This window comes from Stylophora pistillata, chromosome 7, assembly GCF_964205215.1.
Source record: "Stylophora pistillata chromosome 7, jaStyPist1.2, whole genome shotgun sequence".
Lineage (NCBI taxonomy): Eukaryota > Metazoa > Cnidaria > Anthozoa > Scleractinia > Pocilloporidae > Stylophora > Stylophora pistillata.
In genome coordinates this window covers 28,765,773-28,791,161 of record NC_142525.1, presented here as the reverse complement: position 1 = coordinate 28,791,161, position 25,389 = coordinate 28,765,773, and the positions used below count along the sequence as shown (strand labels likewise).

The 25,389-nt window shown below is 39.8% G+C and overlaps 2 protein-coding genes across 3 annotated transcripts; one reads left to right on the top strand and one right to left on the bottom strand.

The window, feature by feature from the left end:
* Positions 1 to 697: 697 nt before the first annotated feature.
* LOC111320769 (cilia- and flagella-associated protein 44) lies at positions 698 to 25,329 on the top strand. 2 transcript variants are annotated; one of them, XM_088727148.1, is made up of 36 exons: positions 698 to 854; positions 3,019 to 3,589; positions 4,047 to 4,164; positions 5,068 to 5,230; positions 5,497 to 5,816; positions 6,296 to 6,384; positions 7,773 to 8,047; positions 8,302 to 8,373; positions 8,764 to 8,811; positions 8,898 to 8,997; positions 10,002 to 10,096; positions 10,669 to 10,875; positions 11,518 to 11,628; positions 12,270 to 12,428; positions 12,854 to 13,102; positions 13,542 to 13,696; positions 14,183 to 14,456; positions 15,071 to 15,208; positions 15,503 to 15,598; positions 15,789 to 15,845; positions 16,091 to 16,164; positions 16,387 to 16,588; positions 17,066 to 17,221; positions 17,463 to 17,651; positions 17,787 to 17,861; positions 17,960 to 18,069; positions 19,586 to 19,709; positions 19,899 to 20,098; positions 20,685 to 20,813; positions 21,271 to 21,385; positions 22,067 to 22,384; positions 22,701 to 22,862; positions 23,163 to 23,359; positions 23,494 to 23,551; positions 23,947 to 24,114; positions 24,799 to 25,329. In XM_088727148.1, the coding sequence occupies exons 1-36, from the start codon at positions 852 to 854 to the stop codon at positions 25,126 to 25,128; spliced, it is 5,907 nt and encodes a 1,968-aa protein (XP_088583274.1). In that variant the 5' UTR covers positions 698 to 851; the 3' UTR covers positions 25,129 to 25,329. The 2 variants fall into 2 exon arrangements, with proteins under 2 accessions (XP_088583274.1, XP_088583273.1); XM_088727147.1 differs by lacking the exon at positions 698 to 854 and having other exon boundaries at positions 1,662 to 3,589.
* LOC111320772 (protein CBFA2T2-like) lies at positions 18,392 to 19,350 on the bottom strand. Its single transcript, XM_022923469.2, has one exon. It carries the CDS (start codon positions 19,111 to 19,113, stop codon positions 18,487 to 18,489), a length of 627 nt encoding a protein of 208 aa, XP_022779204.1. The 5' UTR covers positions 19,114 to 19,350; the 3' UTR covers positions 18,392 to 18,486.
* Positions 25,330 to 25,389: the final 60 nt, after the last annotated feature.

Here is a 25,389-nt window from a genome sequence, read left to right as displayed (position 1 = left end):
AAAAAAAGGCCCCCAAGATATTAGGCAAATCTTCTCGACTTTATTTTGTAGGAGGAAACCGGATGTTACAATGTAAAGATATCAGATTATGGTATATTGGCTCATATACCATAATGGCTAAGCCAATAAAAAGTCTTGAATTGCATTATCCAGTGATCCAGTTTTTACTAAAGCGCTTTATTCAGCTCTGTCACGCGTGTATACGAGGACGGAATCTTTTGCAGAGCATTATATTAATGAACTGAATTTAAAAAAAAGCGGGGGGGATTGAACTAAATTGGAAAAGAAGGAGGAAAAGCCCCAGTACAGATGTTGTAGCCAGTTCATTTTCTATGGCTTGAGAAGATTTAGGCCTCTCAGGATTTTGCGAAAGTGACGCGCGCGGACTTTTGAGTTAGGAGAAAACACAACTTAATCAAACTTCCAGTGACTTATTCTCGCAAAGCACTCGTACTTGATCTAACGATTTCTCACTATAATTTTCCATCTGGTGACGATCAAGGAAACTTTGTGCTCTCATTTGGTGATTTCTGCTGCAGATTATAATTAATTTCTCTTATAATTGGAGCTGTTTCGTACCAAGAGTTCGCTCATCCTGATAAAGATTGATTTTCTTGCCACCTTTGAGAGACCCCATTGTCAAGCGCACGCTTATTGCAGCTGCTGTACGACAAAAGCTGCACGGAAAACTACGCTTTTTAATTTATCCGCCATAGCGATAGATTTGTTCGTTTTAGCGCAGAGTCTTCATTATTCACTCGTTCAATTTGAAGGCGATCTAGTGGAGAAATCCAGCAAAGTCTCAATCCGAATCTGTTAGAGGCTGATTAGATCTTTGAGCAAAAATTTTAATGGTAAGTGAATTATTGACTTTGATCAAACTGTTGAATGCATGCGTCCAGTCAAGGTTTACAAAGCATGAAATTCATCCCCCTTTCTTTTGTACCCATCATGAAATTAAGCCATTATTGAATACTTTCATATAAGATCACGAGTAAGGTAATCAATTTCCAGGCTGTTTTGTTTTCACAATTGACAAGTACGGATTAAAAACAAAAACTGTGAGGCTTTCGAGATCAATATACCGTTTACTCGGCGTCAAACTGACGAGGTCGTTTTTGTGCTTTATCATTTAAAAACGACCCTCTTCTTAGGCAAGTTTTTCGAGTAGCTCAGTTAAATGTGCTTTAACCTGTTTCCTTTCTTGAAAATGATACCATCTGCATCTCGAGGTGAAATCAAAGCTTACAAAAATAGGAAATTTATGCACTTGGATTTCAAACTTCTTTTGCTTCGCCGTAATTCTATGGCTGTAGGTATCTTAAACCTAACGATATCATGAAATATCAATTGCACAGTGAAATAGAAAAAAAGAGAAAAGCGATATGCAATTGTACAAGTACACGATGCAATTGTTTCTGAGTAATCAAAGGACACTGATCAAGGCTGGCCAGTGTCGGTCAGCAATTTTGTGCTGTTATTACGAAATCTTACGAGCTGCTCACTTTGCCCTCAGTTTTTAAATGAAAGTCTTGAGAAATTTGCCTACAAAACCAACCTTGATACTCGAATTCAAATTGATTGAATTTTCTTAAGACTTACAGTGATGTAAGGAAGTCATAATTTCGATTAAATTGTAAATAAGATGATCACTATGGTGACGAGCTCTGAACAGTCGTTTTCAAAATGTCGGACAATCCTGAAGATACAGATTCAAGAGCGGAGGAAAAGGAGGATGGTACAAAATCCCGAACCCTAAAAGATGCGACCCACATACTAAAAGCAGAAGCTTTAAGACGGTATCAGCTCGGAAATACTGAGTATGACAGCGAGGGCGCCAAAACTGATGATGGACGCGAAGGTTCATCTTCCGATAAGAATGTTGGGGAAACCGAAAAAAATGGTGAATTACTTGATTCAAAAAACCCAGATTCTGCGAGTAAGGGTACAGACGATGACTTGAATGTTACTGATCGCAATGGTGACAGCGCCAACGACGAAGAAAGTCGACAAGATGGAAGTTTTGGTAAGGATTCTGCGAAACCAAAAGAAGGCAACGCTTTGGAGGATTCTGTTTATGGCGACAGCAACAAATCTGATAAAGAAAACGTTCAGAGATCTGATATATCCGAGAAAGAAGGTGGTAGACCAGGCTCTGATGTTAAAGATCAAGACACAGACAAAGGAACTGATTCTGTTAGGGAAGGGGAAACAGCAAATGAAATCTCGAGCTCTAAACCTCAAAGCGAAGACACTCCGCGGGTTTCAAATTCCCAGGATAAACCAGCACACGTACGTGGTTCGAGGCCAAGTTCGGCGAGTTCACGACCAGTCTCGAGCAAAGCAAGACCAACATCAGAGTCTGAAGGGTCTAAGAAGGGGGAGGAAGGCTATCGAAAACCTAGCAGTAGACCTGAATCAAGAGATGGTAACAGGTCAAGACCGGGATCAGGCGTTGACAAGAGGGCCAAGAAAGAGGAACAAACCCAGCAGCAAGCCAGTGGAAGGGGTGGGTCTGGTACTGGGAGGAGGTCTCGACCGCAGTCAGGAGACAAAGGAGGAGCTGCAGGCAAGGTCATCCAAGATGGGTATACCATTGAAAGTCCAGGAGATACTATTGCTAAGAAAGATGGGGATCTTACTGGTGATGGAATCATTCAAACCACAGATGATATTTCTCAATCCAAAACAAGTAAGGGTGAAATAAAAGAAAGTGTTACGGCAACTGGAAATGCTGCTTTGGCTGCAAACATCAATGAAGGTGTATCTCCAACAGAAGGGAAGGATCTGACTAAACAGGAGCAAGGTCACCATAGTGATAAATCAGTCTCAAAAAATGTGGTTTCTGATAACAATACAGAAAAAATTAGTGTTGAAAACAATTCTAAATCAAAGCAGACAGGTGCTGATGACAAATCAAGTGATGATGTGTCACCACCCATGAGTGAGGAAGCAAAATCTAAAGATCATGTTGATGAATCTAAACAAAGCCCTGACTCTCTTTTTAACAATAAACAGGATCCTGCAGTGGCAGAAGGCAATAACAAAGAAAAGGAAGGGGAACATTCTAAAGAAAGCAAAGGGGAGAAAGAAAGAGCAGAACACTTTGATGGGGGAGGAAACGCTGATGTCAAGTCTAGTGGGAGGGAAGATTCATCAGAGGCCTTACAATCTAAGGATGGTTCAAAAGATAGCCAGGAGCAAAGTGTCACAACTGACAAAGACGAATCATCAGCAGAACCTGGTGAAGGTAAGAAAGAACAGGATGGTCACGCAGGAAAATCAGAATCAGCAGAAGTAGAAAGGGAAAAAGCGATGGAAAAAGCTGATCAGGAAGGTGGCGATCAAGGTGACACAGAGGGATCCTCTGACACAAAAGTTAAAGAGGAGGGTAAAGAAGGTGACGCATCCGTGGACAAAATTGATGAAACAAAAAACAATGAGGAAAAGAAAAAGAAGAAAAAGGCAGAGGAAGAAGGTGTAGAAAAGCAGGAGAGTTTGGAAGAAGATGGAGAAGAGAAAGCAGATGGAACTGTAAAAACAGATGGAGAAGCACTGCAACCTGGTGAACCAAAACAGACTGCACCAGGTAAATAATGAAAATAAGTGACAATAGCAAGTTATAGACCTGTAGTAAAAGGGAGAATACATCAATTACAGTGACATTTGGCACAATCATCCTTGCTAAAAGTTAGATCTGCTAAAAAACAGTTTGTGAGTTTTACTCTCAGTTTTTTGCCTTCCTGCATACAAAAGTTTCTTATATGTTGTATACACACACACGCACACACACACACACACACACACACACACACACACACACACACACACACACACACACACACACACACACACACAGGTTATGTATTATATATGCTGTGTAACTGTATACTTTGATTTTTAATTTTTTCTCTGAATTCTATAATCATGATTCTAGTACTGCGTGTATCTTATATCCTGCACATATGATGTTGCCTGGGAATAAATATATGAAGAAGTCTTAATGATTTCATGTTGTTAATGTGTAAAATACGTTCAAAATATAGGAGATGCAGAGGAAGAGGCTAAAAGAATTCTACCAGATGACTTCTATTATGATTTTGATGAACTAGTCTCCAAGGCATTTTCAACAGAGGGCATCCCACCAGGGTTGTTGTCATTTTAGTATCCTTTGGGATAGATATGAATGTAATACATGTTCTAGCATTTGCTTACCCTCTCCCTCCCAAGATCTCATTGATAATTCTTCTTACTGTGTGCCATACAACTCTTATGATGTTTAGGTTTGGAGAAATTTAGGTATTGAATCAATTAATAATCCCCTAAGTGATAATTTTTGTATTCTCATCACTTGTTTGTTGGATATTGTATTGATATTGTAAGGAGAAATTCTTTCTTGGTCACACATGGGAGTTAATCTGTCATTGGAGGGCAGGAATGGTATACTGGTATGAGCTCTCACCTCCCGCCAATGTTCTCTTGTTAGTTATTCAGTTAGTTATCTAGTTAATTAGTTTTATATTTGCTTAAGTTCATTGTAACTAAACATGTTTGTTGTTTAGAGTGCTTGATAAGACTTTATTATTATTATTGATTCCCAATCCTGGTTTTGTATAGGGGTTGAGATGATTGTTGGTTTTTGACCTTGCTACAACTTTTTTTTTTCTGTGGGTCCTCCAGTTTTCCTCCCTCCACAAAAACCAACATTCCAAATTCCAATTCAACCTGGAAACAGTGGCCAGAAGAGCCTCTTCAGGGAATATCCAATGCTAAAATTATAATTCTAAAAGTTAGTATAATTTATTGAAAGTGCTGTACATAGTATAGCATTCCAAAAAATATACCCAAAGTCCATATAAAGCAATTCTGCAAAGCACTTTGCATACATTGTGCCTAATTTCTTCCATTAAATGGAAATTTTTTCTCTCAATTTTATGCTGAAATTTCTTTGAGATGTTCTGAATTTCAGTAACTGCACATGATTACATTAAAATTATAGTTTTTTGTTTGTTTAGTGAGATACATGTACGCGTGTTTGCATCCTTAACTCTCCTCTCTCTTTACAAGCCATTCATTTGGTTTTGAATGTACCAAGAGATCAAACCTCCATGTCTTGGATGAAAACTGTGTTTTATTCTCTGCTGGAAACTCAGTAGAGATTCTGAATATGGAAACACAGGAGCAAACTCACATTCGAACAACAGGGGGAGGTGGGATTGGGGCAGTGGCAGTAAGTTTTTATCTTAATTCACTTGTTTTTAAACGAGACTGGATGTTTCAATAAAATGATCATTATAAGACACTTTCTGATCTTATTTCAGTGTTTCATTATCAGTTGTTTTCTGTTTCTCATTTCTTACACATAAACTGTAAAAAGAAGAATCCCAGAACTGTTTGTAATTTTATAAACAATTTTAATTATTTAATGTTAACATTGCAAGTGTAATTTTGGTAGGTGACAGCTGTAACATACATGGAAACCTTTTTTAATATCAGGTCCATCCCAGCAGAAAATATTTTGCAGTAGCAGAAAAAGGAGTGAAGCCCAACATCAATATCTTTGAGTACCCTTCTCTTAAGCTCCATCGAATCCTTTGCGATGGAACAGAGGAAGGGTATGCCCATTTGGACTTCTCCCCCAAGGGAGACAAGCTTGCATCTGTTGGCAGTGCACCAGACTATATGCTGACTGTATGGGACTGGAGAAATGAACAGGTTATTCTCAGGTCCAAGGCTTTCTCACAGGATATTTACAAGGTAGCATTTTCACCTGAAGATGAGGGACATTTGTGTACCAGTGGTTCAGGACACATCAGGTGTGTAAATTTATGATGTTCAGGGTTTCACTAACTTTTTAACTTACTAGCCAAGTAGCTAGTGACATCTTAGATGTTATGTACAACAATTTCACTTTGTTTACTAGCCAAACTGGGCTGGTGGAAATCAAAATCCACTAGCCAAACCTGAATTTCTACTAGTCTGTGGCTAGTGGGCTATCATTAGTGCCCTGATGTTGGTCTCAAATCAGGTGTGTGATTTGACAAGGCATCTGTACAGTTTTGAAATCAGGGCTAGGTTGTTCGAAGCTGGGTTAAGATAACCCAGAGTTTGTGTAAAATTTTATTTCAGACATGAAAGCTTTGAAAGAAAATTCAGTTTACCTATTTTTTGTCTACAATTTGATGATTGGATGCTCTAAAAAGAATAAGGAAAACTATCTCATAAAGGTTCTTGAATAGAGAAATAAGAAAACCTGGATTAAAATTTAAGCATCTGTAACTCTGTATCTCTGCAGATTTTGGACAATGGCAAACACATTCACTGGACTGAAATTACAGGGACAAATTGGAAAGTTTGGTGCCAAAGAAATCTCTGATATAGAAGGTCAGTGCGTGTTAACAAATGGTTAAACTTGAGCTACATTGTACATGAGGAGCAGTTTTCAATTGAGTGACCAAAACCAAAGTAATCAAAACAACCAATCAGGACAAAAGACAACATCATCGTTAACCAATGAGAATAGTCTATTTTACAGTTGCTTGCATGGTTGCCAAGCCTGTGAACAGGAGTGAGGCTTTAAGGGTGACCTAGCTTATAATGATACAAACATTGCTACCTTTCAAATGAAAATTACTTTTTTCATCATGATGCTAACTAGATACTGGCTTCAGTTGGCAACTAAGTACACAACTATGAAATGGCTTATTCAAAGTAAAAACAAGCAATCTGCCTGAAGTGCAAGATTGTGTGACCAAGTTCAGGGATTGGTTTTAGTTTTAGTCAATCACAGAGTGAAGTGATTAAAAGAATAACAGAAGCAATCCAGTATCACTGTCAATACTCAACTGAAAACTGCTCCAATATTGGCAATTTGTTTACTCAATCTAGTTGAGGTAGATCGTGTGACCAAGTTGGGATTGGTTTTAGTTTTAGTCAATCACAGAGTGAAGTGATTAAAAGAATAACAGAAGCAATCCAGTAGCACTGTCAATACTCAATTGAAAACTGCTCCAATATTGGCAATTTGTTTACTCAATCTAGTTGAGGTAGATCATGTGACCAAGTTGGGATTGGTTTTAGTTTTAGTCAATCACAGAGTGAAGTGATTAAAAGAATAACAGAAGCAATCCAGTATCATTGTCAATACTCAATTGAAAACTGCTCCAATATTGGCAATTTGTTTACTCAATCTAGTTGAGGTAGATCGTGTGACCAAGTTGGGATTGGTTTTAGTTTTAGTCAATCACAGAGTGAAGTGATTAAAAGAATAACAGAAGCAATCCAGTATCATTGTCAATACTCAATTGAAAACTGCTCCAATATTGGCAATTTGTTTACTCAATCTAGTTGAGGTACTCTATTTTGAGGCTAAATTATTTCTTTAAGTTCAAATTTTACTTTCCTTTGTCTCATAATCCTAATCACACTTGGTGTAAGCATCAGAGGAATTAGCACTGTAATTACCCATCAAACTTATATGAGCTTGCAGTTGTGTAAGGAGACTTAGTTTGTATCCACTTATTAAAAAATATCATAACGAGAAATTAAACAAAGCCGACCATAATGAAATATCGTGATATTTTTTTAAAAGTGTGGAACAAAATAAAACTCTGACACAAAGAAATGAACCTCCTGGACCTCAATATTCAATTTCTGCAGGTTGATGATCAATGCTGAACATGCAGGAAAGTTACAGTGTAATAGCAATGTAGTTCGTACTGTAACATTACTTTCATATACTCAAGATACTCAATTAACTGTCTTAACAACAGGTTTTGTTGAGCTTCCTGATGGTAAAGTACTCTCTGGATCAGAATGGGGCAACATGTTACTCTGGGATGGTGGTCTAATTAAAGTGGAAATTTCCAAGAAAGGCAGGAAACCCTGTCATGTTGGTATGATTGAACAGTTCTTTATGGATGAAGGTGAACTCATGACCATTGGTGCCGATGGTTTTGTGAAAGTCTGGGATTTTGAGAGCATTGACAATGCTGACACAACCGAGGAGGGGCAGCTGTTTGAAATGGACCCAATGTATGAGCTGAAGGTAGGGGTTCTGAGGTAAAGTTTGGCTACAAGAACAATCATGTCATAGTACTGTTACTGCATTAAATAAAGTTGTCAAGTAGCTCTGAAAAAAAATAGTTTGTAGCATTTTGTCCATCTAAGAGATCCATCAGTTCTATGTTTGAATTGGCCCAATTTTTGCCATCACTGGAAGTGTTGTTGAAGCTGGGAAATGACACTTCACTAATTAATGCTGTTATTATTAATTACAAAGTGGATAATTTATTCTCACAGGTTGGCACTGATGTCAAACTCTTGTCAATGGTCAAAGCTGTTAACACTGAAGCACCAATTTGGTATGCTCAGGTAAGTGTCGTTGAACATTAAAATAATAATCTCCTCTGTAAGTTAAACCTACTGACTGTGCTGTATTAAACATGCACTTGAGCTATAAGTTCTCAGTTTCAGAGATGTTTTTTTAAATACTTCTATTTACTTTCTAAAACCTAGAATTACTGAGGTTTTTTAAAGTTTGAGCTAGGGGATTGTTTACATATTTGCTGCGATGACAACTGGCTGGGTTGACAGCTAGAGTTGTTTGAATAAAATACATGACTGTACATCTCTGATGCACTTCCAATTCTGTTCTTATCCTCTTGATATCTTTTCCTTTTGAAACTTTTTTCAGTTCAGTCTTGAAGAAGCATCTTAAACTATAAGATTAAATTTTTTTTTCAAATCTTCAATCTTTTCCAGGATGCCGCAGGTGGTATATGGAAACTAGATTTGTCATTTACTCACACTGTAAGTATTACAAAGTGTTTTGTTCAAAAATCATTTGATTTCTCTGTTAGATTTGGAGTTAACTGAGGAGATTTTTGTTTTCACAGAGCCATGCACCAGAGAGGATGTTCTCATACCATGCTGGACCAATCACTGGCCTGGAAACTTCCCCTGTTGCTCATTTTGTGGCCACAATTGGAGTGGATCGTGAGTGACTGTTTTTTCTTTTCGTTTTCTTTATGGAGATGGGACAGATAGTGTTCTCCTTTATTTTAAACATACTAGTTAAAAACAATTTTCAAACCAGTTTAGGGCTCCTTTTACCTGTTACAAGAATCTCAAGGAAATCTAGGGGGTATTAATTCTTTCATTCCCAATTTCTTATAAGTAATTCCCTTTACTGTCTGCCATGCAATTCTTCATGGAGAATTTGGCATTGGATCAACTGATGATCCCTTAGGTGATATTTTTCATTATAACCCACCCATTAAGTTTGGCTCAATTTTATTGGTTACTTTACGTTACGTGGTGCAAAATCACAGGAGAGTTATCACGCAATTTTACCACCGTCGGTGTCGATATTATTTTGTCCTCTGATTTTCCATGAAAAAGAAACATAGTCAACACAAGAGTTCCAACTTTTCTGTTCTCCTATTTACATGGAAGGAAACCGAGGAGGAAACCGAAGTAGGGAGGAGTTAAAGGGTTAAGAGGTACCATAGGCCATAAATTTGTATACTTAGGTAATTGCATGGGACAGAGTAAAATTAAGGATTAATATCACGCGTGTTTTCAGAAGTTGCTGAAATTGCCCGAGTCATGCAGCAACGAGGGCAATTTTTGCAACTTCCAAAAACACAAGTGATATTAATCCTTAATTTTACGAGGAACCATGTGATTACTTGTTTATAATATGAGGGGCAAAATGTTTTCTTACTGATCTCGCGCAAAACGGGACACCATTGTTACAAAACAAACAGAAATTTCTTTACCTTGGCAGCCGTTGCTAAGCGATTTTCAGCCAATCATTTTGCCCGGGGCAATTAAAAAAATTTTAAAAAAATGCCCTCTGTCTTGACCAATCACAATTCAGTAATTTTGCCCCTTGTATGATTGCCTGTTATGGCCTGAGAAGGAGAACACTAGCTATAAGGGGTTGGAGATGAATTGATAATGCTTCGTACACTTTTTACTTTGATTCCTCTTCTCAGATACTGTTCGAGTCTATGACTACCTCTCCAAGACACCAATGTGCCAGGCTAAATACAACTCAGGTGGTTCTAGCCTCTTGTGGCCCCCTAAAGTGGTGAGTTTAACCAAGTTTATTTATGTTTGCCTACAGAACAATAGTAACCTAGGGGTGCTTGCCTCTAAGAGAACAACTGCGTTCAGTTGACGTACATGCAGTCACTCTGGTTTTGGGAACAAGATTTCATTAAGAGGGTTGTTGCTAAACGATAGCTGCTGGCTAAATTCAGCAGCTGAGAAAGATGTAATAGCACTAAGTTTGGAAAGGGTAATTGCTTGCAGTGTTGTCTCAGTCTGTAAATCCTGCATTCACAATTATGGAAATGTGAGGGGTGAAAAATTGGGAGCCAAATTTTGTTATCAGGTCTCTCATTGGTTCAGTACAGTTCTGTTCTCAACCAGCAGACTATTTCCTTAGCTACACCTACATCAATTTTGTGGGATCACAAATGGGACATCTCAATCAAATTAATTCATCTTACTGTTTGTTTATGTGGTTTGATTTGTCAAAATTAATTGTTGTCCTTGTTAAGAAAGCTGTATAAAATATACAGGTATATGTTCATTGTTATCACCTAGCTAACTCCTTTGGTGATATTTTACCTTAACACTTTTTAAAACTTCGTTTAGGTTGACACCAAAGGTACCAAACTACTTGCTGGTTTTGCAGATGGTGTGGTCCGCCTACTGGCTCTAAATAAGGTGGATCCTTCTCAACTGAGGAGCAAAAAGTCCAAGCAGAAATATGAGCTCAATTTGGAGCAAGTTTTTAAACCTCACACTAAGACAGTCACTGTGTTAACTATTGACGAGCAAGGAGAAATTCTGGCCACTGGGGTAAGTTTCTGTCATTACTGATGATAAAGGGAGTTGTTGCCAATCTAAACCAATCCTGGGATCATATTTTACAAGCATGCCCTTTAGCCCATTTCTAGGGTGGCACGTGTTGTGGCGTGTAGCTGTTCACAGCGAGCAGCTAAGGAGTCACTATGAAATCAAAACCCATGAAAATCTTGTGAAAGTATTCATGGTAAATTCACAGATTTTTCAGAGGATCTTCATGGTTAAATCAATGGCATTTTCACGGTCTCAGTGCCATGAAAAAGACATGAAAAATCCCATGAAAAAGCTGTGAAAATTTGCATATTCACGACCCATGAAATCACCGGATCAAAAAAACGTCAACACCCTGACCACTTGGCTATGCTGCTTCCAAGTCAAAACTTGATTTAAATGTCCTGCGCAACCCTGTAACTCGCAGAAGTGATTAATGTGTAAGTTCTCCCCAAAAAATCCATATAATATCCACCAAACAGGTAACGAGAATACTCAAACGTATTTGGTGGAAGTTTTTGTCCTGATCTGGCACCAAATTCTCATGACTAATTTACAAGTAAACGTGTAGCAACTGAGAGGAGAATTAACAATCAGATCTTGGAAATTAAAGGGTTAAATTTGTTTTTCATCGTGACGTTGCAGAGTGACGACTGCACAGTGTTTTTCTTCACTGTTGGTGAAACTTACAAACCAATAGGATTCATTGAAACAGCTTCTCCAGTTGCGTCTATGGAATGGTCACACAAAGCAAAGGTAACAGTCTTATAGAGTGCTTTTCGATTTAGTGTTGTTGATCCAAAACCAAAGTAACCACAAAAGTCAATGAGAACTCAAGGTGAAACCAACCAAAATGACTAAAGCGCGGGAAATCGCGGGCGAACACGTGATGATTGGTTTCAATTTTGCATCTGATTGGTTAAAAGATTAGTGTGAGTTTTCTTGACCAATCACAGAGTAAAGTAAAGCAAAGACAGCAATCCCTGATTACTTTCGACACTCAACTGAAAATTACTCTAAAGGTTGTGTTATTATTACTTCGACTTTGTAAAAGATTTCAGTCAGAATTATCGCACTCTGATAAGGGTTATTTGTAGGGTGGGCACATCGTTATGTCCTTGGATTATAATTTGCTTTTTGTGGTGAAGGAAGTTTTGTCCATGTGAGTTATTCGCTTGTGCTTTTTACTGCTTTGAAAGGTTTATAAAACAGACAGAAAAACAAGCGCCACTCTGATTTTGCCCTTTTGAAAACCTCCAAAGAATGTTTTCTCTCCTTTCACGTAAAATGGGGTCGTAAAATGAGCATGTTAAATTAAGTGGTTCAAAGGACTTTTTTAGTTGTTCGGTTACTCTGCAACACTCATCTTTCGTAATCGACATTTATCTCTCCACCAGGCTCCAAAGAGCGTTCTCATCAGTTGTAAGGATGGCACAGTGCTTCATGTCGAGGCTCCCGATCCTGGCAAATATGACACAAGCAAGACGTTCCACCTGCCCCTGAAAAATCTCAAGACCAAGGAGTATCACTTCAAGAGTGTCAAGGATAAACTCAGAGTGGGTATCAGATGGGTGTTTTTTGCCTTTCTTTTCTTTTTAATCCAGTGGTGAAAGTAGTCCCGAGTTGCGTTAGTTTTGGTTTTCTTCGCGATATGATTGGTTTTAAAGAAAACCTGCGCTATCCTCTTAGCCAATCAGATGCTTTTGAACTCGCGCTTCCTCACGCTTGAAGTCACTTCCATGCCTCTGAAAACTCTCACCACCCACTCCTCCCTTCCACTTGGGTTTTTTCTTGCTTTTTCTTCCCGTCAGTTTTCGAGTCGTCATTAGCGCCAGGTGAGAATTTTCTTTACTCTGATTTGCCGTTTGAATTAATTTGGCTTTGGGTTTTACGGCAGTCGATCGGGAAGCGCTTGGACGGCTGAACTTGAAAGTGCCTGATTATGTTTGGTCAGTAATATAGATATTTCACGTTTTTGCAGAAAGCCGAACAAGAAGCGCAAAAGGCGAAAGAGGAAGAAGAGAAGAGAAAAAAGAAAGAGGCAGAACAAGCGCGGCGGCGAGCACGAGGATTAGAAGAGGAAGAAGAACAACAACAAGAAGAAAAGGAAGAAGAACAAGAAGAAGAACAGAAGGAAGGCGAGGAAAACGAAGAAGAACAACACAAGGAACCTGGAGAAATTATCAAAGGATTTTATCACGGAAAGACGGAGCAATTCTGGATTTCCATGGTACGTTGTACACCGGCTTACCTATCAGAAATATCAAGATACTATTAATAATTTTCCTTACTGTCTGCTATGCAATTCTTTTGAGGTTAGTTCGGAAAATTTGGTATTGGATCAACCTAATCCCTTGAATGATATTTTTTACTCTCCTTGTGGGAAAAGTTTCCTTTTGTTCTCTTTAAATTGCGTGATGTTTTTCAAATGTATCATTTCCCTTTTAGGAAACGCAAATTAATAACTTTCCTGACCCAAATGTGAGGCAATGGTTTTTGTTTTGTCCAAAACTGATCAATTCTGAGAATAACCGAGAAGAGGATGGCCACAAACTGCGATTCTAAAGCGTTAAAAAGAGGAAAACGTATTCTTTTTTTTTTTTTTTTTCCCAATTTATCATTACAATCTATATTTTATGTTTCAAATGTACGTGTCGTCCGGATTTCAGGGCGGTTGGGATGCAGGGTATATGTACCAGTGTGAATTTGATGATGGTAAAAAACCGCCTCCCGCGGAGGGCCAGGAAGACACCCGAGATGAACCAGTGAAATCCATACCTGTTCATAACAGCAACGATACCCCCATCAGATCTGTGTGTTTCAGGTATGACGAATGCGGTGAAAATTTAGGTTTTCTCTCTTTGATGTGGATGCGTAAAACCGTACATAGTGAAAATTTGTGAAAGCTTGCTGCGATAAAGACTTCATTAGACGTCTATGCGAGGACAGTTTCTTCATTCATTGTCAGGATTAGAATTTTCTTGAGTTTCATGAGTGATATTTCCAACAACTATATGTTCTCTTCCCTTTCTCTTGGTGTGTTTCGGATCTCAGCATTTAGCCAATGATGGGCGGAAAATCTAAGCGTGAATCTGACACTGAAGTAGGCACACCTTTTCAATTTTTTTGAGTTGAATTCAAGTATGAGGTTTTTGCTATCTCAAACTTGTTGCTTCGTAGAGTTGTTACCTTTAGTTAAAGCCTACCTTAAGTCGTAAGTCTTAAGCCTTAAGTCTTCAGGACACCGCTCCTCCCTGCGTCGCCGTTTTCAAATGCCTGAACTGAGATTTTTTTCTCTGTTGCTTTTCAGTCACTCAGGTAAATTCCTCCTTTTTGGAATGGACGATGGAGTTCTTCGTATTCATCCTCTGGACGGATCGAACGACCTTGAAGACTTCAGCACATTTTGGGCACTTAATGTACACGACAACCACCATGGAGGAATCCGACACATTAAAACCAGCTTTGACGACAAATATGTCTTCACTGCTGGAATGGACGGTAACTTCTTCGTGTTCCGCTTCATGGATAAAGCTGTGGAAGGCCTTAAGGTGTCTCATAAGGTGTCCATACCTTCTGCAAAGGTGAGATAAGCCGAGGGAAATAAGTAACGCCCCATTTATGCAATGGTTTTAAAATTGTTCTCCTCACAGAAGTTGCTTGATATGATTTTTGTCGACTTCAAATTTAGAACAATGAAAATTCGAGCTACTGACTACTTGAACTCTATGTAAAGTTCAGTTTTGCAATTTTCAGTTGCTGATTGTCATCTAGTAGACTGGTTTTACTAAACATATATTTGCTGGTATGAATGGGGCGTAAGACTAGTATTGAGCAATCAGTTGGTCTGTTGTCGAAAATAACCCGGATAACTGCAGCTTGAGTTTCACTACGCTTCCGTGATTGGTCCAGGAGTCTTGTACCAAGCTCTTAACCAATGAGATGCAAAACTTAGACCGAGAGTAACTGGTCACTCCCATTTTCGGCGGACAGAAAAAATGCAAGCTTTTCTCGTGTAAGAAAAATTTGGGGTTTTATTTAACAACCACGGGAAAACCTTTCGTCCTTTGTTTGTGTTATCTTGTCACAAAATAAAGACAGAATAAAATATGGATAATTACAGAGAATGGTAAGCCCCATCGACTGATGGATTTCAGCTCCATTCTTAAGTCTGGTTTCCATATCCTGATTATTTTAGAAGCTGATCGGGGAAGAGGGCGAAGAGATAGTGAAAAAAGTCGACGATATTGATGACCCAAGCCATTATAGTATCGAACTCGAGAAGCAGAAGGCGGAACACGACAGATTGGTTAAACTGGCCGAGGAGAAAAAGCAGGTATTTATATGCGCAGCGAATCTAGAGCCATTCAACATGTAGGCTGCATAGTAACCACACGAGGAAAAACAAAAGAACTAAGTTCCTGGGGGCTCGCGCGGGAGGAAAAAGTGCGTCTGTCAAAGAGGGGAACTCGCTCCGGCCGTTGCGTGTTTCTCAAGTTCTTCTTACGTGAAATCAGCATCAGCCCGCACGCCGGCTATTTAAAGGACAAAATGCTTCTCGTCCTTCCCACAAGCCCTTTGTGTCGTAATTATCTTTTGTTACTTCTCTAAATGTACCTTCTTTTTCCAGAACATTCGTCGAAAGGTTGGAAATTTGAGAAGAGCCTTTAAGGAGTTAATGACCCGAAATCAGAAGCTTCCTCCACATGTGCAGCTTACGACCGATGTAAGTTTGTTTTTTTCCTTTAATTTTTATGTTGACCGAAATATTATCAACGTTTATTGTGACTGAACACCATCAGTCGTGAAATATTCGAATCCTGTCTGTAGAGGTCTGTTATAAGGAGTCAACTCCACATTTTTTTTTTTTTTTTTTAATGTGTTACCTGAGGGAATCCGTGTTTTTCTGTTTCCAGGAATTCGAAATTGATCCCGATCTCGTCAAGGAACAGAAAATTGAGGTGGACAAGAAAGTGAGTGCGAATCAAGCAATCTATTTTTAGCCTGTTCGAGACACTCGGATTGTTGGGACAAGCGAGAAAGCGAGGAAGCGAGGTGTGCAAGGGAAAACAAAAATAATAGTCTGACTTTCCCGCTCGCCTGCTTTTTCGCTTTTCTCACTCACCGTGAACCTGACGTCAGCTAATCCAGTTGTTCCCACTGAGTAAATGTGTAAGACGAACCTGATTTTATGCTTTTTTCGGATTTTGTCCTTTAGATTGAACTTGTTCGTAAAGAGATGGCTTGGGAAGCAGAAAAAAAGTCTATTGGATTGAAAAAACTGCAGAAAAGGTGAGAAGAGATTTCACTCTTTGCTGTCATGTGTTCTCCCACTGAGCTACAGAGTTAGCTTTTAAATTCGGGTAGAGTGTGACAAGCGTCCCTTGACTTGCGTCCCGTGACCTGTATGACAAGCGTCACGGCCAAATCGCATCTTTTTGTAATTTAATTTGTCGTAATTCTCACCACGTTATGACTTTTTGATGAACAATGTTTGTTTTTGTCACCTTGCAGATTTAAGGACGAGGTTGAATGTGATCGAATTGTACTCCGCGCGTTCCTTACACCTCATCTTGTGACAGCCTTCAGAGCAGCTAAACCAGACTATCTACACCAGCTGCTACAGGAGGCTGTAGGGACGGGGGGTGGAGAGGGAACTGACGGGGGAGCGTCAGGGAGGAAGACCTTCACAAGTGCGTCGCAGAAAGCAGCTCAGGTAAGGGATTATCTTCGATATTTTATTTATGAACATTCTCAATCGAGTTATTTTGAAAGAAAACTGGGAATGAGCCGAGTGGCGCGAAAGAAAAACGCGAATTGTCACAACAGCCAATCAGAATAAGGAAAATGTTAGAAGGAGCCATGGGAACGCAAAGCTGGCCAACTGCTTGGAACGCGGGAAAATGTGGCGATCACGTTGTGAGTGAAACAGAATAGTAAGTTATCCTTCATACAAGACTTTGTCCCTTGTGAGTTTGTGACTTTGATTGAAGGGGTGGGGAAGGGAGAGTGTGGGTATTGTGGCAAAGTGTCCTTCAGGTTGAATTTCATTTCTAAATACTTCCTCTAAAGTGGTAACGTGAATGTTAGGCATCATTCAACCATATTTGTCGTGGATTTAAGACCCCTTATGTATCCCTGCAAGTGCTTGATATATGAAATAGTTTTATGATCACAATGTCATTTTATGCAGATGAAGAGGCGTACCACTCAAGAAAAGATTAGTGTAAACCAACAACAACAGCAGCAACAAGCTCCGACGACACAAGGCCAGTTGGGAAGCAAAGTAGCAAATGCACTGGCCAAAGCAGAAGCTCGGAGGCAGAAAAGACTTGCCAGACAGGCCGAGGTACCTAGAACTATTTGATGTACGCTTGCAAAAATCTAGATAAGAGCAAGTGGTCGCCAGAAAAGCGGGTTGAAGCGCAAGAAGACGCACAAGGGACGAGAGCTCGCCCACAAGCACGCTAGGTTTTAGATAGTAACTCAAATAAAATTTAGGATGTATCGCGCATGAAAGCTCTGCAGCTAATTCGTTTTCCAGTCTTTGTTAGAGTTCTGAAACAGTCATGCTTTAATTTGCATTTCAGTGGGACGAGTTGTATCGAGGCAAGCCTGACGAAGGTTATGAAGATCCTAAAGATCTGGCTGCCATTAAAGAAGCCCGAGAAAACATGGGCGATTACAAGCTGAAGACTGCTAAAGATTATGTGGTGCCTGAAAGCCAAAGGGTGAACGCGGAAAAGAAGAGAATTCAACTGCTAAAACTACTTGACCAGGTAATTGTTACCCATCATTGTTTCGCGAAGTACTGCAAGTATTATTGAGTATGAAAGAAATGTAAGCTGAATGTTCGAAAAAGCAACCGCATTTTGATGCTTTTTTCTTTTTCATTTCCGTTTTGTTTTGTCCAGATTCATCATTACAAGTTTGAATTCAACCATTCATTCTTAGCTCTGCGAGATAAGAAAATCAAGATAATCAAAGAGGTAGGTCAAGATGGGTAACCTGTTCCCTCAGCAGTGAATTCTATCAACTAAAATAAGAATTGTGACGTTTTGTTAACACTTGCATTTTCATTTTGTAGTTGAAGGAAGTGGTGGCCGAACTCGAGGAAGTACAGCGCAAGATTGACCCTCATTCCCGACGGACAATCCCCAAAATACCCGAAATGATGCCGGATGAATGTCCCGAAAAGTCAGTTTTGTTAGAGGTTCAGTTGATGATAGAAAAAATGTCAATCAGAAGCAGGAAACTAATCCCAACTGGTAGCGGATTATAAGTAAACTGTCACTGACAAGCTCAGGACAAAATGAATTTGTTTCTGACCGGTAGATTTTCAGATTGATCAAGTATTCAAAGCTTTCTGTCTATTTTCACCTCCGTAAAGAAAAAGAACGCTTTCTTCGCTTCATTTCCCGAAATACTTTCTATTTGCTTTGTGGATTGTGCCGAAATTCTGACACACTCTTCGTTATAAAATCGCGTTTCATAGGGAATCAAATATTTCTCGACGAGCAGTGCGTATCGGTGAAAGCACCTTCCGTTTATTAAATATAATTGAGGTAATTTGTAAATGTGTAACAGATTAACATGTGAAAATGGTAAATATTCCTAAGAATCTTTTTTACGAATGGTGGTTTCTGTGCCGTCACCACAGTGTTTTTCATGTCGGCCCCAATCTTTCCCCTGGCAAACTTCATCGCAGTACAAAGCTATACGACAACCACTGCACATCAATAAGGAAGCACTCACTTTTCCGCAACTTTCACACTTGAGGTTTTGACTTTCTCGATTAGCTCTAGCAGCCTTCTGTTTGGAATCTTCACTTGCACGTTTTTTCCTCTTTCTTGTTGCTGTGAACTCGTAAATTGTTTTCTGTCGTGTTTCAGCTTTCGCCTTCGCCTTCTCCGCCTTGTGCTCGCGTTCCATGTGATCAAGAGCTTTTTGCAACTCTTTGTCCTTGTCATTTATCAAGGCTTGAATGGATTTCTTTGCAATTTTGTGCACCTTCTTAATAGCGAGTTGACCTGCTTCTCTCTCCCTGTCGATCATCCTCCGAAAAAGTTCTTTTTTCCTTTCAATTTGAACTTTCTCCTCGTTGATTTTCGCGGCCGCTACCACGGCAGCCGTTTGTAGCACACTCTGTCTGTAGTCATCGATTAAATTTTCTGTACTTCTTTGACAAGAGTCCATGGCATCTTGCAGCTCTTTGATCCTGTCCAGTAGATTTCTAGACATTTTTCTTAGCTGAAAAACGTGTTAGTGGAGCGGAATTTGGGAGAAAACGATTTTCTACGCCTTTCGAACTGAACAGAGTCTTAGCGTGTTGGTTGTTATTTTCGGTTGCCATGGATTTCCTTTAAACATTGTTGACGCGTACTCGCGCGCGCAGGCTTGAGATTTGCAAATGGTTCAATACGCATGTTTGCGTATTAATGCTTCAAATGAGTTTATGGAGAAATGTTTTCGGGATGCCCTCCAAAATGATACTAATAGCAATGCACTCAATGTTTTTGGGAATAAATAAGTTTTGGGCCCTTCTTAGAGTCATTTTGACGGACCAAAAACATATTTATGCCTGCGAACATGAACCAAAATATTTTTTTTGTAGTTTGTGTTACAGTAGTTACACTTGTTTCATTGGTGAGTTCTTTAGAGAGAAGAGGTATTTAAAAATTGATTTTTGATTTCATTTCCGTTCCTTTTGTAGACGACTTGAATACACACGCGAGCAGTTACTTGAATTCAAGAAACAATTGGACGAAAAGGTCCATCGAGGAGACCAGGGAGGAGAATTTGGAGGGTTTGGTGGATTTGGTGGCGGGGCAACTGAGGTGAGTACACGCTTTGTTTACATCGGGGAACTGAGACTGCGTATTGCTACAATTGCTGAAAGATTTCACGACTTTCTCTTCGCTACATGGTGAATCAGTTAATTTCAGGACCCATTTATTCTTATTTGTCTGGGAAATGACCTTATATTTTTTTTTCTATACATCAATATTTTCCATTTGTCATTTCAGCCCTCAAAATTGGCTCCAACAAGCAAGCCAGGAACACAGCAGAGGGAGCGTTCTATCTCCTCCGTCTCTGTACATTCGGGAAGGCCTAAGTCTAGCTTGAGTACTTTGACGGACAAAGGAACCCCCGACCCCACGTTAGAAGATATCAGGGAGGACCCGTCCCTACTGGAGCAGGAGATGCAATATGAGGAGCAAATCAGGTTGGACAAGTATTCTTTCAACTATTTTTTCGGAGGGTAAGGGGGGGGGGACGAGTAATTATCTAATTGATTCGTCAGCAAAGGAGCGCGAAATTTTTCTTACAATATACAAAGAAATACACACACACACACACACACACACACACACACACATGTAGATACAGAGGCCTGTTGGTCAGCACAAACCTCGAGTATATAGACTGTTCTGCGATGTTCCACTGTTAGATACTATTATGTGTTACCAAATAAGTGAAAACGGCGCACCTATGAAATGCACGCCAAATGAAAAATAGGCAAGTAACGCAAGAAAATGGGCAATCAGCGGCAAACGCAGGTAACTCCCCAAACAAAGGCAAGCGCGGGAATGGTTGAGCTAGTCCCACGCGCCGGAAAATGTATTTACACTGACTAACCTGGGAATTTAATGTTGAAGATGTTGAGTGTTTCTTTGATTTTTTTTTCTTCTGTGCATGCGAGGTATTGTGACTTAATGGCTTACATTGCTCCAACAATTCTTACCGAAACTTCTGTAATTTTTTTTTTTTTTTCAAAAAATGATGCTAAACATTATGTTCTGCCAATCCAGGTTACAATACGAACAAGATGTATTAATCGACAAGATCACCAGCACACTGGAAAAATTTGATGCCGATTTGCGATACCTGAGACACGATAAAACGCATCTAGAAGTTGCTGTGAAGTGCGCTGACTTAAGGTGAGGTCCATAGAATAAAAGGGTTAGAATAGGCCATTTTACAGTTGTGTACTTAGTTGCCAAGCCTTTGATTTGGAGTGAGGCTGAAGGTGACCTTGTCATGATAGAGACCTGTATCTCGTTAGCATGATAACAAAGTGATTTACATTTGAAAGGCTGCAAGGTTTGTATCATAACAAGGTCACCCTCAACCTCACTCCCATTCAAAGGCTTGGCAACCAAGCCCACAACTGTAAAATGGACTATTCTCCAAAGAGACTAGAAGTGGCAGGTGTGAAAACAGTGAGATAAGGGGTGTCTTTTGGTCTCAATTTTTTCGACATCCCTTTTTCTTGGGGGGGGGGGAGGCAATGTGGGGAAGAGAGGGGAAGAAAGTAGAGAGGGGGAGAGTTGAAGGGCCGAAGCCTGGGGAAGACTCTAAGCTTCGTTTGCTTGATTTTGTTACTTTTCTTGATAGGCAAGTTACTCTGTTTGAAGAATTCATGCTGCTAAAAGAGTTCGAGAAAAGAGAGAACAGCTTCGCCAACAAAGTAAACACTAAACTCTCTGAGAAGGAGGAGATGCAGGAGAAGGTATTTAGAAAGACTTCACAGCGAAATGTGGTTTTTTTTTTTTTTCTTTTTGATGTTGATTGTCATGTAGCAAATCCAACAAAATATGTTACATTCCAGTTCATTTTCTGAGCTCTCGTTCAGTGCTCATTATCGGTTTGTCCATCTTATTAGGTCTGACGCAACTGAAAAACCGAGTTTTTGCCGGCGCGTGCAAGCGACGCTACCTTGTGTTGAACACAACTGAGAAATTTGCCTTATCATCTCCACTGTTGTAAACTCCCGCGCGTGTCACTTGGTGGAGTTGTAATTGTAGTTGTAATTGTGTCACTAGGTGGAGTTTGTAATTGGTTGTCTTATATAGTCTTATATAATAAAAGATTGTGAAAAGCACGCAATTCAGCCTATGGCTGCCATGTATTTTATTTGGTAATAAACTATCTATCTATCTATCTATCTATCTATCTATCTATCTATCTATCTATCTATCTATCTATCTATCTATCTATCTATCTATCTATCAATCTATCTATCTATCTATCTATCGATCTATCTATCAACTCGAAGTGTAGGTTCACTCGCCTAACGCCATTTTTTGTCTATCTATTTACGCACAAAATGGTTGGCGAGCTAATACAAACAAATGTCAAATTTTTTTGTCATGGCTTGAACGATAATGGGTCAAATTTGTTTCTCATCCAGGTAGAAGACTGTCAATTAAAATTAGACTCTAAGAAACAAGACATCGAAAAGCTCCAGGAACAGGAAAAAGCGCTTTACAACACGTTCTCGGCAGCTCTCGGCGAGAACAACAAGTTCGAGTCGTTTTTGACGCGCGTTTTCAAGAAGAAAATCAAACGCGCTAAGAAGAAAACTCAAGCTCAGGAAGGTTCGGACGAGGAGAGCGAAGATGAGGACAGCGACGAGGACTTGTCTTCGAGTGATGAGGAGGATTCTGACGCGGAGGAACTGGACGACAGCGTGTGTCCACCAGGGTGCGACCAAGCTTTGTTTGATCAGGTGTGTTACTGATCCTTTATATGTGGGGACTATTGGGTTAACTTTTCTTTACTGCATATATACTGAAATCAGTCATGCAGTTTAATCATGAGTCTATTGCCCGGGTTTAGAAGGTAACCGTATATAAATTGCTCAGTTGATTGATTGGAATGACTGTCGAGTGACTGATGAGCATGTTGAGTGACTGATTGGCATGTCGAGTGACTGATTGATTCGTCGACTGATTCGCTGACTTACTGATTGACAGACGGACGGACGGATTGATTCATTGCTTAATTGATTGATATGGGTGCTGGTTTTTCTATCACGATTCAAGGTTTGTCAGCTACGCGAGCGCCGCTTAGTCTTGGAAGAAGAATTGGCAGAAGAAAAGAAGACAAGCGAGACCCTGAAAAAGGAATCTGACGCACTTATAAAGAAAGCAAAAATCATCGATGGTGCACTGAAAACGGCTGAGGCTGATTTGGAAGCTTTCCAGGTAAGCGGAATAAATGAAATGTGATTCACTGTCATTTTAAAATCCTAGTAAAACAACATAGGGGTCGTTTTTGCGAAAGAAGAAAAAATCATTTTAACTGAAGTAGAGCCTTGAAAAATTGTTGCGAGGTCGAACAACAGCCAGTGGTAGAGATGAATCGGAATGGATCGGGAATTTTTAAGGATGAACAAGATTTTAACACTTGGATTGCAAATTATAAACTTGTTATTTCAAGATACCTAAAACTCGACAGAACTCCTTTAAACTTGCTAATCAATTTATTTATCTAAATATTTTTAGCGCGAAAAGCAGCAAAAACTCAACGAACTAGACGTGGTTGTGGTGCTCAGATTTCATCAGATCCAGTACACGATAAACAGTGTACTGCCTCAGGATTTGTCGCAGTGTCTTGTTTTTAACAGCCCGGGGCTGGTGCGACTACAGCACAGGATCAAAGAGCTGGAAAAAGAGAAAGCTGAGCAAAAGAGACTTTACAGGTTAGATAAAAATCTGATTTTTGCCTTAAATTCTCAATTATAAACTTGATTCCTAGTTGTATTAGTTGATTAGCTCACCCAAATCTGATTCACATTGCTTTTGATAGCTGAGCTGTGTTAATTTATTTTTCCAGGGAGCATCGCCAGACTCATGTGCAGCTCATCCGGGACAAGAAAGTCCAGGAAGCCAGGGTAAGGTTACTGTGCAGCATCTAACTGACCAAGTCACAGGAAGCCCACTATTGAATTAATGTGCGCGAAACAGTGAAAATTTTCGGGAGAACTGTCGCACATAGCGACAAGTACCCAAAATTATAGGCCTAAAATACTAAAAAAGAATAGTAGCTGAGTTAAAGTTCCTTTAACAACTAAATGCTTTCATCGTCCTTTGTTTGTCATGCGACCGCACTTTGCAAGTAATCTCTGTCTTTTCTTTGGCCGCTCCCCACGCGTTGATGCTCTTCGGGTCGAAAATGATTAAACAGATAAAAGAATAGATAGGTGAGTTAACGGATAGGAAAGACAACGCTCACAAAATTTCCATCCCTTCTTGAGTCTCACTACATCCTAATGGATTTCTTCCTTAGATCGGTGAATTGGAAGAGAAAGTTCGTAGCATGTTAATGTTGAAATTCGGCCGGCTAGTGGACCTGGAAAAGCTCGAGTCTGTTACAGTAAATAGAACTGTGGAGGAATTGAAGGAGAAACTCCGACAACAAGAGTCTAAGAGCGCCGCAGAGATCGCCAAATGGAATGTGAGTTCTTCTTTAAAACTCTACGTCAGCAGAACCTCAGAAGTATTGGAGGGTGGGGGTTCCGTGAATATGGCAATAGGGAATTTAAGCAAACCACGACGGCGACGGCAACGAGAACGTGGAAAAACAATAGATCTAATTGGCAGAACAATAGCCCAGCACGTTTGTTTTAAAACTTTGTACATTTCTTAGCCGTCCTTTGCAAAACAACGTGAAATCACCAAAATTTACGTCGTCTGCAAACCGAAACCGCGGCGGCAAATTATTTTAATTTCCATTTGGAACTCAACGCTACTTTTATGCGTTATGATGAGTTTGAGGTCTGGCGCTCTATGAGACGGTAAACACATGCAGCCATTTTCGAAATTCTATTTAAAAGTAGAAACTCATTTTTTAATCGACGTCTTCCGTGGCGTTGCCGTCCTGACTGCTTAAGTTCCCCAATAGAGGGAAGGGGGGAGGGGCAACTTTCTAATATTTCTCTGCGTACTTGAGCCATGGTGCAATTAAAGATAAAAGAGCTTTTGGAGACGAAGTTAACCCCCTTTGCCCTTCCTCCCTCCCCCTCTCTCCTATTACAATTTCCTGGTTCAGTAGAGGATTTACTATTAACACCAGATTGGTTATTGAGACGTACTCCTGAGTTAAGTTGACTTTTGTTGTTGCTATTGATATTTGCTTCAGAGCAAGATTGATTCGTTCAAAGGCAAAGTGACGCAACTTACTCGTGAGAACACACAGAGACTGGACACCTTCACTGTTTTACTGCAAGAAAAGAAAGAGCTTGAACAGATGCTGAACTCTCGACAGAAGTCACTCGGTACGGAGTTTACCGAAAGTCGCAAGGCCGACATCCGGGAACGGCAGCGTTTGGTCCAGCTAGTGCAACTGCAGGCTCAAGAGATCGACGCTCTCAAGGATGAAATAACTTTGCTGTCACGTAAAGGCGGGCATATACTGCCACCGGCACAACCACCCCTCCCTCCTGGACAAACGCCCATACCCAATCAATAATTTGTTACCGATTTCTCTCGAAAAGCCAAGTTTTGACTGTAAGAACTATGTAGTTCTAAGGGTTTGTTTCATTGTTCGCGTTTATTTTTATACATGCACTGTAAATAATGGTATGGAGACTAAATGTTGGTCAGGATTTCAATGATTATGTTTAAGCTCCTAATAAAGACACAAAAGATGTCGCTTTAAAATTGTACGAAACCTAGTGTGAATACGATCTAAATTGTCATCACCAGCAGATTGCTTAGCTGATTACAACGA

What these genes read in the sequence shown, in the direction of transcription:
- LOC111320769 (XM_088727147.1), top strand. Translation starts at nt 1,687, where the DNA reads ATGTCGGACAATCCTGAAGATACAGATTCAAGAGCGGAGGAAAAGGAG. An exon ending in GGCCACAATTGGAGTGGATC is followed by an intron (nt 8,998 to 10,001) that starts GTGAGTGACTGT and finishes TCCTCTTCTCAG; the next exon opens with ATACTGTTCGAGTCTATGAC. An exon ending in GTGTCAAGGATAAACTCAGA is followed by an intron (nt 12,429 to 12,853) that starts GTGGGTATCAGA and finishes ACGTTTTTGCAG; the next exon opens with AAAGCCGAACAAGAAGCGCA.
- LOC111320772 (XM_022923469.2), bottom strand. Translation starts at nt 19,113, where the DNA reads ATGTCTAGAAATCTACTGGACAGGATCAAAGAGCTGCAAGATGCCATG.